General features: G+C 38.9%; 1 protein-coding gene across 3 annotated transcripts in view; it reads left to right on the top strand.

Moving 5' to 3' along the window:
• Positions 1-19877, top strand: part of PLCB4 (phospholipase C beta 4) — a 209709-nt gene that overhangs the window by 156077 nt on the left and 33755 nt on the right. For all 3 annotated transcript variants that reach the window (XM_086744781.1, XM_086744782.1, XM_086744783.1), the window contains 10 exons: positions 383-418; positions 3052-3193; positions 3836-3920; positions 4141-4265; positions 6002-6053; positions 8211-8313; positions 10087-10251; positions 12992-13196; positions 17773-17861; positions 18305-18455. In XM_086744781.1, the coding sequence (XP_086600907.1) occupies positions 383-418; positions 3052-3193; positions 3836-3920; positions 4141-4265; positions 6002-6053; positions 8211-8313; positions 10087-10251; positions 12992-13196; positions 17773-17861; positions 18305-18455 (1153 nt within the window). The remainder of the gene's footprint in view (positions 1-382; positions 419-3051; positions 3194-3835; positions 3921-4140; positions 4266-6001; positions 6054-8210; positions 8314-10086; positions 10252-12991; positions 13197-17772; positions 17862-18304; positions 18456-19877) is intronic.

Genomic DNA, 19877 nt, shown 5'->3' with positions numbered 1-19877 from the left:
CCCTTAAGTTTTCAGAGCCTGGGTAGTTTGCGTATCCAGATCAGATGATCTTTTGTGTTGTCTGGGTGTGTCATTCTTTCATCCTTCTCTGAAAATTCCTGTCCCCAGAATCTAGTGATAGCACCAGTTTGGGCTTAACTGTCTGGCATCCTCCCTCCTGTTCCCATTGCTAGCCAGCTGTTGAATTTCATCTTGTGTGTTCAGATTTGAAAGAAACTGCAAATTTTTGCAAGTATATGGGACAGATGAGCCACACAGGAAGGTGGAGAAGGGTAGACTTTTTGCTAAATGCATTAACTTTTTGCAGATAATTTTTTTCCTTATTGTGGGTGTTTCATATTGCTTTTTCTTTGGGTAATGTATATATATTTTTTTCCCTTAGGCTGTTGAAGATTCTGAGCAAGAAAACAATAAAAAGGTGACACATAGGACATTAAGTAGTTTGTTTTATTGCTTTATATATAACATGCATATTCCTTACCATGCATTCTTAAGTGGTTTAACAATTTTATGTACAGTTTCACTGTACCTACAGAGTATTTTTGAAGTGACTCTACCTCCTTTTCTCCTCTAGCGTTTCTTCTGCTGTACTTTTATACTGGGGTTAGGGCTGTCAGCAAATTTGAGGACAGATAGGAGTGCATGAACTTTTTCTGCTTAAAAGTGTCTGATCCCAGTCTCAAGTGTCATGCACTGCAAAACAGCAGTTCTTTGAATAATGCTAAGATATATCATCCCTGCTTCTTTTTTACCCCTCTTCCCTTACCCTGATTGCACTTGGTTTTCCTTTCTCCTTTTCCCTCCTTTTGCTTTCCCTCAGGACTTCTGCATTTATCTTCTCCCAGGAATCCCTTCTGCAAGACTTTTCCCACCCTCTTCCACTCTTCTTGCTTTTCTTCTCTCATTAAACCTCCTCCTGTTCCCAACCGCACTTTGTTTCATTCTGTGTTGTTTTCCAAGTGGGTTCTGCTTCTTTTCTTGAAGGTTGGGGAGGGTATATAACCTAAGAGAGATTAACTTTATCCCATTGTTTCTCTAGCCCCTAAAAGGATCACATGCTCTTATAACCAATCCTTTTTTCCATAGACTTTAAGAAACATTCCATCGTTATTCCTTTTTGTTTCATAGTTTTGAAGTTGTGAACGCTGCAAAGAGTATAGCCCATTTACTCTAAAAATTATGGGTCTGCAAGTAAACAAGATAAAATCCATGACCAGTAGATTGTCTTAGAACATTTTCTTAGAGCTAGTGTGTCAGTAATGCAGGCATACAGCTATAGTCTGCAGGTACTATTGCCTTCCCACTTAGGCATGCGTAATCCTTTGGACTTCATTACTTAGATGTTTATGGATCAAGATAGTAAAATATGATTAGCAATTCTGAGCAGTCAGCACGAGGCACATTGAAGGAGCCTGGTTTTTAGAAGATGGATGGTCAGTTCCTCTTGAATTATTGGCCTTCCAAAAATGAAGACACTGAAAAAGACTAGTTCCTCTGAAGAAGTTTTGCCTTACTTTGTTCTAAACTGTGTTAACAAGTATTGATCTAGTCACAGAAAGGTGCCTGTATTCTACTAATAAAGGGATGTGGCATTTGACATTTTTAGGGAACAGATCTGGGAACCCTCCATATGTGTATTCCTGAGAAGCAGTTGGGTTGAGCCCTGGTGATCGGCATTAAAATATGGTATCAGTTTGATTTAATGGACCACTGGAAGTTTAATTCAGTCTAAAATGCACGTAAAACCATGTGCATCTGGACTCATTCTCAAACTCAGCTATACTATGCAGTCAGAGAATTACATTTCTTGTGACGTAAATTGTTTCACTTCACATGGAATTAGTTTTTTGAAAGGTGTCCGCTCTATATGGCAGGTACAGGTACACGCCATACTACTGGCAAGTAGTTTCACATTTCCTTAACTCTCCCATCTCCTGAGTAAAAGAGTTGCAGTAGTGTAGGGACTGTGAACAACGTTCTTCTTCCATGCTTTAATGCTGTTAGACATGCTGAGACTTACTGCTCAAAAAAGGACTTTGCACTGTGCCCTAGCATTCACTATTTCCTGATACAATTGTGGAGGAGAACTTTCTGTCAAACATGGGTTGCATTCTGAAAATAAAAAGCTGTGATGTACGAATTTTTGAATATACTTAGTACTTCCTCGCAGAAGTTCAGTGTCAGCCTACAGTAGGTTAGATTTTTTGGTAACTGGTTCACTGGTAGAAGAGGAAGCAAAAACATTTGTGGGGAAAATACCATGAACATTTGAACAGTAAGCCTTGCAGAGTGTTTAATAATGTGTTTAATACTGGTTTAGGGAAAGCAAAAAGTTATACACGTAGATCCACATGAGAAGCACTTCCTATTGTGGGTTTCTAGCAGATGAGATACATGTAGAGAACTTCTGAAGTTCTGTTATAAATACGGTGCATCTTTGGAAATGATGGATTCAGATTTTTATCATTTTAAGTGGCCAGGTATATAAGCTTGGTATTGTGTCTCTTGTTGATCTTGTGACATCTGTTTTTCCAGTGAAGGTTGTAATCCCTATATTTTGGGTTACTTTTATTAGTAAAGATTGGCAATTGAGCCTATTTGTGCTTTGATGTTGAGAAAGTTCTACCCAGTACCAAGTATGCATTACCCCACCACAGTAGCTATGAGAAAATGTGTATTAAATCACAATTCTTAGGAATTTATTTGACAAAGATAGATCATTATTTCCCATCATTGTTCAGTTTGTTTTAATATTTCTCTTTTATCCCAAAGTTACCCTACTAACATCATGTAATATTTACCCACTGCTTATGAGCTTTTCTATCATCAGTCCTCTTGCATGCATCCTGTAACATTGAGAGTGTTTGATGCTTGTATCAGCAAGAAAATAAATCTTAATTTGTGACATTAAATTTCCTCTTTTCTTGTATTAATTTGCACTTTCTTTAACTTTCTGCAGATTGGGGGATAATTTTGTATCACATTTGAAAATTCCAGTGATAGTGTTTGCACACACACAAACAGTGATTATTCTTTTTAATGTGTTTTCAGGGTTTAGTAACTGTTGAAGATGAACAAGCGTGGATGGCATCTTACAAATATGTAGGTGCCACAACCAATATACATCCATATTTATCAACAATGGTCAACTATGCTCAACCTGTAAAATTTCAAGGTTTCGATGTAGCAGAAGGTAACATAAAAGGTTGAATGAAATAAAAGTATTTGCTTATTCTAGGTAGTTTTTTAATCACTAAATTTCCTGAGTTTAGAAATGGCTTAAGACTTTTATAGTTTAATGACCATCATCAGTATATTTTTAGATCTCTCTTTCCTTGAATGTAAAGTCAGCATGTTATTCCATTGATCATCCACACGGAGTCACTAAATTACTGGGAGAATATGAAGCTGTTGAGCTTGATGGTATACTATAGGCCTTTCCAACTAAACTGCCTTTTTTATTTCATCTTTCTGTAAAGTAAGGTAAGCGTGATTGTCACAGTGGTCAGCAGTTAGCTGATGCTTTCATCTTGCACACTAGACTGTTCATCATGTTGTTTTGCTTTGTCTAGCCACACAACACAGGCTCTGAATAACAATTTTGTCCTAAAAAAAAAAAAAAAGAAAGTTTTGTTGATTTCCCAGGAAGTGGAAGAAAAAGACAAGTCAGAAATTTTATGAAATTTCTCTTCAGTATAATTTGATTCTAGGAGTGACAGATAATGGGGTAACAGACCAGAATTTGCTATATCCTGCTATTACCTATAGTGCATGATTTTGAATTTTGATTTGTCATTAGAGAAATGTTTTAAAATGTCTTGTCTTTTCTTTCTAGAACGTAATATTCATCATAATATGTCCTCTTTCAATGAATCAGTCGGACTGGGGTATTTGAAGACTCATGCCATTGAGTTTGTGAAGTATCCTTTTGCCTCATAATATCACTTCTCTACTAATGCTACAAATAAAAAACAAATATACCTTTCCAGATTTGTAGTGTTCCATGTCTACAAAGGAAAAGGGAAAGTAGCTTATAGGATGAGAAATAGTGAGACTAATGTAAGAAATACTGAAGATACCACGATATGACCATATACTTCTATGATGTTTTTATTTCATTTTCCTTGATGAATTATACAGTTATAATAAGCGACAAATGAGTCGGATATACCCAAAGGGAGGCCGAGTGGATTCCAGTAATTACATGCCTCAAATTTTCTGGAACGCTGGCTGCCAGATGGTCTCACTGAACTATCAGACCCCAGGTAGGCAGCACCAACCAGTGAACCTCAATCCTAAAGAATAGCTTGGGCAGTAACTCTCAAACAGATGCCGTGGATTTGCTTCTGGCATTTTTTGAGGAAACAGACATATGGCTAAATAATACAGCGGGGTGGAATTATGGAAGCATAAGACAAGGAGCAATAGAAAAGCCATACATAGAAGGAAAATTCAGTCCCCTTTCATGGAAAAATAATAGAGTACTGTAATGTCTCACATAGATGTTTTATTAATAAAAAGTATTAATTACAGGGAAATCACTGTTTTCACAAAACACAGCTTTGGCACAGTTGGGTGCATGTCTGCAAAGTAAAGATGAAGGAGTGTACAAATTAAGATGGTAAAAAGCAAAGACTGTGCCAAATGCATTTCTAGATCAGTTGTTGTGAAGTATTAGAGTCATGTGTTTAGCATCAGAGAATGGGGTCTGAGATCCCAGCTTAGAGAATGATGCCAGGGAATGTAAATGCCTCTCCGTGGCATAAACTGAGAGATGTATTGTTCCTGCTCGTTGAAGGTGTGAGTATAACTAATAGGGTAGGGGTTTTGTTGTTGTGGGGTTTTAAAACTTAATTCAGGAATGTCTTCAGTTATACATGTAATAGAGCAGTTTTTCCATTTTCTTTTTCTAGCTGTGATAGCGCTTTTGTTTCTCTACCCCCACCCACCTCCCTCCGCCCCCCCCCAAAACGGTGTCTTTGGTACTGCAGGCACCCTAATGATCATACCCTGAGTTTTGTCCTGCAAAACTTTACACTGATTTCGCTAGCTGAGGAAGCCAGAGAAAGCTGTACTGGGATACGCTGCTTGCAAAGCGTTCCACTGGACATGATTTGGAGGTTGGAGCAGATATACAAGTTTCACTCTTCTCTCAACACTGCCTCTGCCCACTGCATGTCATTCTCATCCCCTTTTTATTGCAAAATAAGTGTTAATTATGTAATTGGAAGTGAGGAACTTTCCTGTATTAGTCTTCTCTCATCCAACTGTGCTGACAGGCTGAAGAATAATTGAGGAAATAAAGTTAAGGCTGCCCAGTAAAGTGAATAATAACTGAGATGAACATATGAGAATCTTGTATTTTGTGTAACAGAGAACATACAGAAAATAATTTATTCCCTTTTGAAGGCAGAGTCTGTTGGGCGAGAGAATACCTGTGTTATCACTGAACAAGGATATTGTATTCTAGTGTAACTGGAAACCTGCAGGAAAACATTAAATTTTTTGTAAAGTTTGAGAAAAGGTTGGAGAGGAATGGGGTTATTATGTGTTTGATATCTGTCTTTATATACAAGTGCATAATAATGCATTGAATAAAAATCAGATACTTTGAATGTTGAAACTAAGCAGGAATGAAGACATCTATCCTGTAGCTACCAAAAGGTAGATGAAGGAAATCCCATCCCAGACACTTAATGTGATCACGGCTTGATGCTTCTCTGCATATTGGGTGTGTTTGAATTCAGGGAGAGGATGTCTTCTAAGCACAGTGTAGGCTTGAGTTTGATCAATAAAGCTGTTATTACCGTGAAGAAATAGAAAATTTTCCTATTGCTTTTATTTCTTATATGTGTGTGTGTGTGTTTTATATGCATAAGGTTTAATTTTCACTTGAACTGATTGTTCTGGACAAACAGTCTTATTTTCTTTTCTGAAAGGATTGTTCATGATCTGCATTATTCAGAAGGAAAAGTAGTAATTTTTTTTTCTGTCTTGACAGATTTAGCAATGCAATTGAATCAAGGAAAATTTGAATATAATGGATCGTGCGGGTGAGTGATATGATTTAAAGTGTTGTCACTGTGTTTCAGAATCCTTTACTATGGTTTTAATAAAATTTTGTCACTATTAATTATGTGTTACAAAGGAAAAATGAGATGCTAGGTGAAGAGTAGAAATTAGCAGATTTCAGGATACTGATGGATATGATTTTTAATTATGCCCAATTTTTAAAGATGAAATAGAAGAGGCTTTGTGTGGAAATTATATGAAGATAATGAATACCATACACAGTTATTTAAATACATCTTCAGCTTCTGTTCTCACTCTTTCTTTGAAGATGTGCCCCAGAATGGAGATTCATTGCAGTTCACGGAATTGCCAAATTTTCTTGGACAGGTTGAGTCTTAATACATAGGGAATTTTTTTTTAATATGTGTTCTTTAGTTGGAGAGCAAATTTCACAGAGAATACTGAAGTGTTTCACCTCTAAGTTCTAAGTTATGACTCTTGCATGAGAAAAGATGCTCAAGTGATGCTGGTAGAGTTTTCTCAAATATTGAGTTTATGCCTTAATAGAATAGGCTGATCCTAAACATCACGAGAAAGGAGAAGTCTGATGAATTTTAGGAAACGACAGTCCAGGAACACATTAAAATCTGCAAACTCATCCTGGGAAGAAACAACTCTCTTACTAATGCAAATCTTATTCAGAAAGAAAATCTGTGTAGATGAAGCTTGGTAAAATTCCTCATCTGCAGAATGGGCAACATGGTACTTTGTCACTCCACACCTTTATTTCAGGTGTGAACTCTTCAGATAGAGGCTGTTGGCTTTGACAAAGGTGCGGTCTCTGGTCATTTCAGTCAGGATAACAAAAATAGAAGAAAACCAGCTTTTTTATTGCAGAGTATGATTCTTTTATTGTTTGACCCACAAGCATAGTAAAAGAGCACATACTCGCCAAATTTTCTGAAGGACAGGCATAATTATCAACTAAATTACTTGATTCTTACGGCAGTCTTCTGCTATTACAGTAATAAAGTTGTAATACATCGCAATATAGTGGTAATGTTTTTATATGCACTATAAATGTGCTGTTTCACTCACAGAGAACACACTGGGCAATGAAACTGAAAAATTACATCTCCTTCTGTCTGTACTCCTTTTTTGCTCTTATTTACAATTTTCATGCTGGTGAAACAAGATTAAATCATTCTACACTCTAGCTTTTTTTACTTCAGCAGGCCTGAAGCAGAGGCTAAGGATGTTTTGATAGTTCTCTTCTGCCCATAACCTGCCTTGAATTAATAAAATGTTAAGAAATCACACACATTTATAACATAAGAAAAATGAGGAATATTACTTTCCTGAACAGAAGCCACGCTATGACAAAATGGGCAAAAACATTGTCATTCTTTCCATTGGATTTTTTCCAGCATTTTAAAATTATATCTGAATTTTGTCTAGACTTTTATAACATTGAGTACCAGTGATTCAGTAGAGGGACTAAGTGTGGATAAAAAAATAATCTAGCAGCTATTGTCAGGGCTGCAGAATTAGCAAGATTACTCCAGTTGCACGTTTTCTTCCACCAGTGGAAGAGAACCCCTGTCGTATCTAGCACAATGTTTCTGTGCTCAGCTGCTATTTAATTTGAATGGTAGAATCCTTGGGTTTTGATTCATCAGAGCACGTATCGGCTTCATTGATATGTTGATCCGGTGTATAGTCCTCAGGGATGTATTGTAAGTGTTATGATGGTAGTACCTTTCACGCTACTATAATTAACAGTCTGTCAGCACTGACATTATCAGCTGTTTCCCCCAAGGTTTTATAACTGAGATGAAAAAATCAGCTTCAAGCTGAAATTTATTTTATGAGTCTTGACTCCATGAAACTACCTCATTTAAAAAAAAATAAAATGTAATAACCCCCCTGTATTTTCCCAAAGTGTTAAAGAATTAAAACAAATGGGAACATCTACTTTGTAGCTCATAATTCAAAACTAAGTTTACCATTTATCTGTATTCTCGACAACAGTAGTGTTTCCCTTTACTTCTCACACTTGCAGCTAGAATGAGAATCTGTATTTTACAGAGCTGTAGGCGAGTTCGTTGTTTAAAGCTAGAACATCCATTTTGTTTGTATTTAATACGATTTTAATTTCCACATAAGAATAATTTTCTTCTTCTTTTCCTTGAAATAAGGTATCTACTAAAACCAGATTTCATGCGACGACCAGATCGAACGTTTGACCCTTTCTCTGAAACTCCTGTAGATGGTGTAATTGCTGCAACATGTTCTGTACAGGTAAAACAGCAACAGACAAACTTCTGTCATCTTACGATATCCAAATCATATTTAAATGTCAACAGAAATAGGATATCTACAGAAAATGTGTTTGAATTGTGTGGATTTTGTCAAATTGTTTCCATTGTTTTTTTTTTAATTGCTGGCTAAGACATCTATGTTTAGCCAGCTGATGTATGTTGATCTCAGTGGAGCATAATAGAGTTGGAAATGGTTTGTTATTACACGTTATCACTGATTTTTAAACCCCCTCGTGCTCTTTTTTAATTACATCAGCTCACACAAATGAATCAAGGAGTGCAGTTCATTTCTGTGGACAGTATGAAGTCATACAAACATCACTTGCCACTGTAGAGCAAGGAGGAATATGAGCGCATGTGGACCAGGCATTTTCAAAATAAGTAGAGAAAAGTGGTCCATATAATGGAGGTCCTTACTTTGGAGTTATTTCTGAGTGATAAAGTCTGTAAAACTCCTGTTGTAGTTTTAAAGCTCAGTTAGGTATCACATTTTGGAAGGAGACTAACAATTGTAAAACCTGTTTTGTGACTTGAAACTCTGCTCACTTTGCTCAAATACCCTATGTGCAGCTTAACAAAAGACCTAAGCTTTCCGTTATCTTTCTTTGCCCACTTTCTATGGGCAGCATGGAAATTTCAAACTCCCTCCAACCAAAGGTTCGTTGTGCATTTTAGATGTTTAACTAAGTTTCATTTGCACCTTCAGAGGAACAAAAACTTTTTATTAGTGTTGTTTAGTGTTAATGAGAGTACAGTCCCTCCAAGAAGGAAGTGGGAACTGGTGGTGAGAATATAAGTTCTAAGTATCACTAGATAGTTCTTAGATCACATATTTTGCCACTTGCTCTTCTTATGTGACTAAAAGTAGTACGAAATTCTGTATAAATTCTGTTATGAAGGAATTGAGTGGACGGAAGCCAGTGATGGTGCCCCTTAGCCACATAACTTTTCAGATTTGTTATCCAGGGTGTTCCCTGGAAGAATGTTAGATCATGAAAAGAAAAGGACTGAAAATCGGCTTAGGTTTGTGAAATCTTATTTCAGTTCTTTTATTGCCTCCTTGATCATAGTAATGAAAACATTAGCTGTATTTTTAAGTAGGAGATCATCTTGATGGAATAAAAATTTTCCCTGGAGTAATCACCTACTGTGGCTAGATTAATTTTGGCTTGGAGTAAAATTGCAACAAAATCTTCATATGCGTAACAATGTGCAGGAGTTGTGTGGGGTTTTTGTTTGTTTGCTTTTTAAGCATCCTACGTTTCCCAGACACTTAATACAGAGTTAGACTGATGTGATTAGTTTAAAACCTTTACCTAAGTGAAAGCAGAGCAATAGCCTCCTTTCACTTCTGTAGTCAGGACATATAATAGATGACAGTGCTTCCGAGCAGAAAGTTGAAAAGTTGCAGAACAGCAGTGCCCAATCTGGTTGTTTCATTCTGTGTTTTTCAGCAATATAGTGAACGCATCTGTGAGATGTCAGCTAATTCAACTGACAAACTTCCAACTGTTAATACCAGAGCACAATGCGTGCGATCATTTATATTTAAAGTCTTATCACAAAAGCTTTTCTAAAGAAGTACAATTTTAGCACAAAATATACCATTTTCATATGATGAAATAAATATATCTGTTCTGAATAAAGTACTTTTCAGACTGCTGTCAATAACAAAATACCAATATTTCCAGTATTCATAAAATGCTGTGTACTTTGTATTCTTTTTCCTTACTGCTCTGTTGCTGTGTTGCAGGTAATATCTGGTCAGTTCTTATCAGACAAAAAAATCGGTACGTATGTAGAAGTGGATATGTATGGTTTACCCACGGACACGATACGTAAAGAATTTCGAACGCGCATGGTGATGAACAATGGTCTGAACCCTGTTTACAATGAAGAATCATTTGTATTTCGAAAGGTAGGATATTTGAAAAGCACGGTTTATGGTGCCAGCCCTTTTACATATGAGCATCGTTGCTCACCTGAGCCACCCTTCCCTGCTTCAGTCTGCTCACATGAAAAAGTACTGCTCCCATGAAAAAGGGTTTGTAGGGTTTGTGCTTACTACAGTAAACAATCTAAAGCTGAAATAAGCTTTCAAGAGGTTGTTTGGTTTTTTTTTAATTTTGCTTTGTTTTATTTTTCTAATGCGTAACCTCTGTAGCTGTCACATGATTTTTTTTTTTGTTTCTGTTTGGCTTTTCCCTCCCCTTTGCTTCCTCCTCTCACTTGGAGGTAGCCACCTCCTCCGTGGCCATGCCTGTGTTCAAGGTATGCAGTCTGCTCAGAATGAGCCCCCGCTGGCGGACACCATCATTCCTTGGAGATTTCTTCTTCCCTGCCCTGGCAGTGGCTGCTATCTTGCAGTGTTCCTTCAGCCCAGAGGGCAGGTGAGATGCTGCATCCAAAGCTAAGGTCTATGTTATTACATGGAAAAGTTGGAAGGGTGCTGTGTTCCTCAGACGTGTTGCCAGCTCCCTCCTTCAGTAGTCCATGTGCATCATGTCCCCTTTTTTTTTTTTTTTTCAGTAACAAAAGCAAAACAAACCTTTTTTTCTTGGTATGGGGAATTTAAAGAAGAGAGATAAGTCATCTGTGTTCAGTTTTTATCTCTCAATCTTTATATATATATGACACACTATTTTTTATTTTTATTTTTTTTATGTCAGCTGGAGTTTCATCCAGACTACATGTGTTAGCAGTGCCGTCTTTGATAACGTCTGTTTTGCTTACACCTGTTTTGTTGTCATGCAAAATTGTTGCTCTTTTATTCCAAAGTGCCAGACTTCGCCGAGTGGTGATAGCACTTCACACTTGGGTATATTACACACATAATCTGCTTTCTTAACAGTATAGCCAGCTTTTAATAGAAATGTAGCTAATGCAAAGTTTTTTCTGGACTCAAATATTTTCTGGAATGAGTGTGACTTCAAGTGCTTTTCTGTGTACATGAGGAGGCACAGGGAAGATGCTTAGGTACAATGACAGGCATTCATGCTGCCCATGGCTTGCTGGCCATATGGCCCGCATCTGCTACTGTCTGATTTCTTAAATCAAGAGCCCCGTAAACTACAGGGTGCACACAGCTTTAGTCTAAAAGGGGGTACTGTCTGTTGTGGCAGGGGTACAGTGGCTGTTGCCAATATTCCTCAGACTTTCTTCTCTACTCTGCAATGAACAATTACGTGGTTGCACATTCTTTTGAATAACTCATACTGTAAGTCAGGCAAGAGATTATTTTCCTCCATCTCAGGCCCTTATCATGTCGAGCCTAGCATTGTCATCAGGACAGACATTGATGACCAAGCAAATGAGTAGCATAAAAACAGCAGGAACAATTCCTCTAGTTGGAGGAAACAAAGGCATGGAGTGCACAGTGCTAAAATGTCATGAGAGTGGAAATTACAGGATACCATAGAACAAATTAATGGAGAGGTTACAACAAACTTCTTAGTTCCCACTCCTGCTCCCTAGCAAATCTATGTCTGAGCCCATCGTGTAATGAAAGATGTGCTGATCTGTGGCCTGTGGAGGTTTCACCTGCCCTATTTGGGTTACAGTATTCTCCTCAACCTGCTGTTTAATCCTACACAGTTATTCTCAGGTAATGTGTTTGATTGTTCTTCTGTCATGTTTCCTTGTTTTTATTTTAACTGAAATAAAGCTTCAGTCATTCTAACCCAAGTTCTGTGTCGTCACTCTGTTGTGAAAGGGGGAGCATGGGGTGAGTGCTGGTGATAACCTATGCTGAGGGTGCTAAGTTATAAGCAAGTAGAGTGGCGTATCTGTGAATAGCTCAGGTGGGTTCAGAGACCAGAACCATGCTTTATTTTGTGTTCTCTAAAACTGAAAATGGCAGGGGCTAAGTCGAGGGAGATAGTAGGTGCAGTTTACTTAGGTCTTCCCTTTTGCCCCATAAGCATCGATGAGTAGAGCCAGGTAGGGAAGGAGTGGGAAGACCTTTCCCAGCATACCATTGAGGCAAGCTTTTTTCCAGAGAAGGCAGGGGTGTTTTGTTTTGTTTTGTTTTGTTTTTTTACTGTTTCAGCCAGTCCAGATAGGGGCTGACAGATGCAGATAGCTGGCAGCATCCCTGCCCACCATGCATACCATGTACCCTTCGTGTTGTGAGTTCAGCACACCCACTTCTGCTCGCAGCACACCCTTTCGGCAGGTCTGTCGCCCCGGCCTGCCCTCTGCCTGCTTCTCCCGTAGTCCAGCATACATCCCCATCAGCTCGTGCTTGCACTCTTTCCATTCTTCACTACCCTTCTGGATACATCCCAAATTCCGTCTTTCTGTCATGGTTCCTCCTGATTCAGCACTATCTACCCTGTATCTGTCATTTCCCAGGTCTTATTTACCTGCCTTCTTACCAGCGTCACCAGTCTTCAGTAGTGAAAAATAAATATGCAAAATATTTAGCTAGCTTAACTGTAAGCTGCAGGATTTGCTTTTTCTGAAACCCACCTATTATTTAGGGTGAAAAAAAAAGCTTTTCTAGGAAAGATTATCTCAAAGTGTGCAGTTTTCAGGGAATAACATTATCTTACAGTGATGATAGTTTGTTTCTGGCATACAAAAGTTCAAACGTGGGAGGTGGGGAGGGTGCTACTGTATTAGTTTCATTGAATTTTTTTCATTGTATGGCTTTCCAGGTTATTCTGCCCGATCTGGCTGTCCTGAGAATAGCGGTGTATGATGACAATAACAAGTTGATTGGTCAGAGGATCCTGCCTCTGGATGGTCTGCAAGCAGGTTACAGACACATTTCCCTTCGGAATGAGGGCAACAAACCACTCTCCCTTCCAACGGTTTTCTGCAACATTGTGCTTAAAACATATGTGCCTGACGGTTTTGGAGGTGAGCTAAACCTGTGCACTCAGTCTTGAGTGTTGGGGTGGAAATACTGAAGTACTGCGGTGTCAGTATGCCAGCCAGAAGCAGAGATGCAATACTGGAGGATTGGAAAGATTTAGTATTTTAACTCCTTGGAAACACCGCATATTCCATTATGAAATGAGCTTTCAGACCAAGTGCCTGCCTCAGTGTTCGTGACAGTGACGCGTATCTGTTAAATGACAAAATAATATGGAAAATAAGCTAATACTAGTTAGCTCAATTTGAATGTCTGTACTGACATTTAAGGAAGATTCTTATTTTAATTTTTTTAATTACTTTTTTTCTGACATAAATATTTGTAAGATTAACGTGTACTTCAGCTATATTGTTTGGTATAAACAATTGATGCAGAATCTAGACGTGCTTTTTCAAATAAAACCACTTTTGTGTTCTTGAGAATACTGGCATACATTTAAAAATGGACACTGAAATAATTTAGCATCCAAAACCTTTCTGCATTTTTCTCTCCCAATTTTACATGTTTTTAGTGTGGTTTAATTATTTTGGGATTTTCAGGAAAGTAATTTTTCATGTGAGCCATTTCCATGATCAGGCTGTCAGAGCCATGATCATTTATCCTGAGCGGTGGCAAAATGTGTGCAATTCAGTACTGGTTGATCTGCTATGTTGTCAGTATTTCTACAGATGGTTTACGTGGTAGAGATGAGGACGTTACTACCCCAAAGTAACAGTATAATTACAGTATGATGCTACCAGAATGAGAGAACTGGTTGTCATAGCTTACTGTCACTGCAGAGTCCATATTAGCATGAACTAAATGAGTTCAATTGTTAGTTCTCCTCTCCCTTCCCAGGAAGTTTTGACACATCTCATGTATTTTTATCATTGACATAGGACAACAGCATGATGAACAATTGGGAGATAACATCTGACACTCGAGTGGAATCATTAGTGTTCTGTTGGTGTGTGTTTTTTAATTACTTATCATCTGCAGTGAACCTCTCATTGTTTTATAAGCTATCACAGGATCTCCATGGTTGTTTTAGCAAACCTGTAGGGAAGGTATAGCTCAGTTCAATAGCTGCCTACTTTCTTTATTTCTTTTTTTTTAACCTGTGTGTTAAAAGTTTGCACCGAAAAATAACTAGAATGGGTAATACATTGTAGGCTTTAAAAGATGCATAATTTTATTTTTCATATTAGTAATTGTCGTAGTTCAGCCCTGATCGGGCCCAGACTACGCAGTCTCTCTCTCACTCCCCCCACCCTCCGAGAGAATAGGAGGAGATGATATAAGGAAAAAACGGCTCAAGGTTTGAGATAAGGACAGGGAGAAATCCTTAAAGTTACCATCATGGGCAAAACAGACTCAACTTGGGGAAAGGTATTTATTTATTTCTAAAACTAGCAGGAGAATGAGACAGAGAACAAAATAACCTTCCCCCACCCCTCCCTCTTTCCGAGCTTAACGTTATCTCTACTACCTTCCTTCCCCCCCCACCCCGAGCGGCACAGGGGGGAAGAGGGAATGGGGGTTGCGGTCAGTTCATCACACATTGTTTCACGCTGCTGCTTCATCATTGGGGTAGAAATCCTTGCATTCCTCCCCTGCTCCACCGTGGGGTCCCTCCCACAGGCCACAGTCCTTTGTGAAACCACTCCAGCGTGGGTCATCTCTTCCACGGGGTGCAGTCCCTCTAGAACAGCTGTCCCAGCGGCCCTCCATGGGCCACAGCCTCCTTCAGGCCTCCACCTTCTCCGGCGTGGTGTCCTCCACGGGCTGCAGGTGGATCTCTGCCCCTCCGTGGGCCTCCATGGGCTGCAGGGGGACAACCTGCTCCACCATGGTCATCACCATGGGCTGCAGAGGAATCTTGACCAGGAGCCGCATTACTCCTCCCCTTCCTTCTTCACTGACCTTGGCGTCTGCAGCCGTTCCTCACAACAAGCTGGCAGATGTCTCTCAGGATCTTTTTTACATCTTATTCACTTCTCATCTCCTCTCCACTTCTTGCAGCCAGGCCAGGCTGAGTTGGGCCCAGTCGGCTGCCCGGCGGGAGGCCAGAGGGTGAGGCCTGCAAGGCCCACAAGGCTCGCGCCTCCCTCTCTCTGCCCCTGCTCAGCTGCTTCACATCTTCTCCATTTTTTTCCTGTTTTCCCCTTCTTAAATACGTTATCACAGAGGTATTATCACAGGACATTCTGCTACCAATTGGCTCATCCTTGGCCAGCAGCAAATCCGCCCTAGGCCCGGCCAAGTCCACTGAACAAAGGGGCGCAACTTCTAGCAGTTTCCTACAGAAGCTGCCACCTTAGGGCCCACCCCCACCAAACAAAACCAGAACAGTAATTCATTGTGGCTTGTTGGCATCAGCTACTCTGTTCCAAATAAAACACAATACTGGTGCAAATTAATGCAAATGAAGTATCATTCTCCAAAGAGAAGCTTCTTTAATAGAAGTCTGTACGTAAGTAAGCATGGCTACTTGGGTTAGTGGTTAGCGTCTTCTGTAATGTACTCACACAGTGATTTTCCTAGTTTTATATTTAATTGCAATTCTTCTACAAAATGCTATTCCCCACCCCCACCTTACCTCGCTGGGGAGAAAGAAAAACGTAAGCAGAGGACAAATGACAATGTGAGAAGCAGTGATGAGTCACATCCCCCTTGTAGAAATGCTGAGCCTTTGGTGATGTGCTTGTATGGTTAGTAATACAATTCACAAAGGTCTCGCTCTCCCAAACATTAGTAATGTAACCTTGAAGCTCATGATAATCAGTTTCCATTTTCAAATGACGCATCGTGTTAGCAGGGTAGTTCTGGATTTTCATTGAAGAGTGTGTCCCAAGGACACAAAGATGTGCTTGCTAAGGTAGGGTAAGGGGAAACAGTGGGTGGTGAGCTACAAGGCCATTGTTATGGCTGAAAATAAATTCTACGTGGTTTTTGTGTATGTGAAGTTCCAGGAGACGTCATTGGGTCATGAGAGTTACTGGAGACAACCTATTTGTGTAGATAAACAGAGTTGTCAAGGGTAATACTGTGTATTTAATACAACTTTTATTAGAATGGGAGCCCTGTCTGTGATTTTTTTGCTTGGGAATTGCATCCGGTGACTTCAGAGGAACGTTTCATAGAACAACTTAGGTTGGAAAGGAGATTATATAGTCCAGCCCCTAGTTTGCACAAGAAGGAAGCGAGGTTCTTCCCACAGCTTTGGATGGGTTGGATGTTTTTACAGACCTGGTCAGTGAACCAGCTTCTCTGTCTTACATCATGGTAAGCTAACTTGGAATATGGCTGAAGAGATGATGTGAATCATGAGCAAAATTCAAATGATGATGAAAACCGTATGTGTCAGACCTGTCATTGCAGAAATAATGGCCTATTATGCTGAGACCATCTAGAACTGTAAGGGTACAAAAGCATTTATCTTTCACTCATAAGCAGCCAAAAATAAGGCTTTGTGGCATGCTGCAAAGTTAACAGCTTCCTTGCAAGAGAAGCGCTGCCCATGGTCCTCCCAACGGTCGTGACAAAAACCTGGGCTAATTAAATGCCAATATTTTGTAGTGAATGATGAGTCAGTCGGGCTGCAGCATTCAAATTTCCTTTCTTAAGTTACTACTCTGACAAGAAAGGCTTATTAACTGAGACTAGTGACTCTCTTCTCCAGAATACTGAAGTTAAAGTTTCAGAGGGATCATCAAAGCAAATCACTGCTGTGGTCTCTGAGTGCATTATTATTTTAGGTGCTGAATCAGTTTCATTTGTAAAATAATTTCTTGCTGTGCAGGGCCTCCTTTGCAATTTGTGAATTCTTTGACTATTGAATTTAAGCATGAATGGAGTTATTCATTATGCAGGTAAAGATTAATGTGTCTTTGTCTTCCTGTAAACCTATGCTTGCACATTTATCGCTGCATATGGAAAACAGATTCAGTAATCTGTACGATATCTGGTGCTGGGTACTACTATGGTAGCACTAGTGGTACTGTTTCATGTGCAAGATTCAAACATTGGTCATTATAGTTCACGGGAAAGCCATTTCACAGCTTGCTGTGTTCCAGACACGGAGCATCACAAAGGTGAGTGAGAACATATTTCCCCGATAGCTTCAACCACCCATCTGAAACTGCTGCTTAGCTAGGAAATATAACAGCATTTTCTACAATTCCCTGCAGTCAGGGGGGCATGCAGGTCACTCAGCACCCCCTCAAATAACCAAGAGACAAAGTTGTTAGTGCTTTGTGGCTCAGGAGATCCCGTTCTGGTCTCAAATACTAGTGTCTTCAACTGGGCGTAAGTTAGGGTAATTTTGGTATGATGGAGTCAGCGTGTTTTTCCTAAATAAGGTACTTAGATTAATACCAGTCCCTTGGTGCGTTATAAACTGATTCATGTTCCTGGTGTGTTCAAGTGCTGTGTCGATGAGCGCTTTCACTTCTGCCAGGTTCACTATGGAAAGCTGGACTACTGTTGCAAGCCGTGGCTCATAACAACATGGCTCTTGTAAAACATTTACTTCCAAATGCCTCTGCAGATCATAAAAAGTTTATTTTTTTTTTCTTACAGATATTGTGGATGCTTTATCAGATCCAAAGAAATTTTTGTCTATCACAGAAAAAAGAGCAGACCAAATGAGAGCTATGGGTATCGAAACTGTAAGTAGAACATAGTGCCAAACACAGCCCATTTACGTTCATGCTATGTTCTTTTTTTTTAAACTAAACTGGTCCTTCTCCATTGATGCATGTTACCTTATCATTTCTCATTTTCAAATATAAGCCTCTTTGTCCTGCTTTGAGATACGTTGGCATATGTTATTTAATGTGTACTGAAATACTGTTCACTAACTGACTTTTCATGGATCGTACTAACACATCCCTTACAAGAAGAAATTTTGAGAAATTAGAAAGGAGCCATACTTTAGTAGATAGCCGTTTAAAATAGGTTACAAATACTTTACTGAGTATAGTGTTGTTTGAAAGCATGTTGCAATTTCGTTAATTATGTTTAAAGTAAGCATGTTCAGAAATTTCCCATACCCAAACTTTTACACTACAGGTAAAACAACAATTTATTATGAGACAAATGTTTCTTTCAGAGTGATATAGCTGATGTACCAAATGACACTTCGAAGAACGATAGAAAAGGAAAAGCCAATAATGCCAAAGCCAATGTAACGCCTCAGAGTAGCTCTGAACTTCGACCAAGTACCACAGCAGGCTTTGGATCTGGGACCGACACTAAGAAAGGTAGAGAAAAATCACATGCTACTTCCTCAGTTCTGAAGTGATTCAGAAAGTCACATAAAAGTACTCATTGCTCAATTTCAGTTTCACAATTCTATTCATTCTTACCCTTTTAGAAGGTGACTTCTTTTGCCATTGAGAATGGTCTTTGTCTAATCACGAATAAATCTTGTATGTTACTAAAATGGCCATAAAAAGCCAATACAGCTTTATTTTACTAAGTGACCTCTTTGTGTAGCTATACACCTACTGTAGTAACCTGCATGACTCTGGGGGTAGTTTACTAAAAATCTACTGGAGGAACACAATAGGAGTGACCATTTTCTGGTATACTCCAGAGCAGAGAGACTCTTCTGCTTTTTTTTTCTCTCCACAAATCCCTTGGCAGAGTTGCAGATTTAAGTAATTAAAGGTATTTAGAATTCATTGGGTTCTGTAGAGATTTCCCAACAATTAGAAATGTTTTTTTTTCAATGTGTGGTTTTACTCTGAATAGTGATTATGGAAATAGCATGTTTATTGTAAAAAATATCCTTATTAAATGTGCTCATTTGTAAGTGAATAAGTATTTCTTCCTCGCTGTTCACTGTTCATTCCACAAAATAATCTTAGAGTCAAATGGGATTATTTGTTTCTCACATATCATCACAGGTAATAAAGATTAAGTGCGAAAACAAATTTGTACAGCTGAATGAAACACAACAAATATTTCTGTTAATGGGCCACAACAATTAGGATCTGGTTCACTCTGTTTCATCCACCTTGGCCCAAAGGGATTGATAGGAGTGAAAAGGAGCACTGATGCTCTTGTTCTTAAACTTAAGCAGACATGGCCGAATACACACATGTGAAGGGATCTCTTGAGAAACAAGATGCTGTTTCTCTGGAGTCACTTTTGGCAACAAAACAGGTCATCTCTGGTTCCTGAACTCTTTCAAAGTTTTTCCCTGGGCTAAAACCCGGATGATATTATGCAGTGAGATGTTTTCGTATTTCATGTATCATCTCCAAGATGCACAAGTATCGGTTTTATTGTGCATTAACTAAGCATGAAATCTGCTGGGGCTGGCAACTAATTCCTGGTTGTCATGGAGTCAGACCTGGTGAACAAAGTAAATTATCTGCTTTTGAAATAAAATTCTGAGGAAATTTGTTTAGAACACAGCACGCCTGATGCAGCTATGGTCTTAAACTGAGATTTCCGTACTTACACAGTCTATCTGCAACCATTTTTTATCCGTATTCTCTCGTGTTAAAATAGAGCTGGTCATTTTTATAGCCCATGTAACTATCCTTGGTTTGGATTTCCTTTTATAAAACTTCAACTTCTAGATCTACCTGTGCCTAAATTTTTCCAGCATCATACACTAGCCCAACATTAATAGTATAATTGAGTAGAATATTATGCCCCTAAGAAAATAAAAA

The sequence above is a fragment of the Chlamydotis macqueenii genome, chromosome 3 (assembly GCF_036417535.1).
Source record: "Chlamydotis macqueenii isolate bChlMac1 chromosome 3, bChlMac1.mat, whole genome shotgun sequence".
In the NCBI taxonomy this organism is placed as follows: domain Eukaryota; kingdom Metazoa; phylum Chordata; class Aves; order Otidiformes; family Otididae; genus Chlamydotis; species Chlamydotis macqueenii.
Note: the sequence above shows the minus strand (reverse complement) of the source record. Positions and strands in the feature narration are given on the sequence as shown.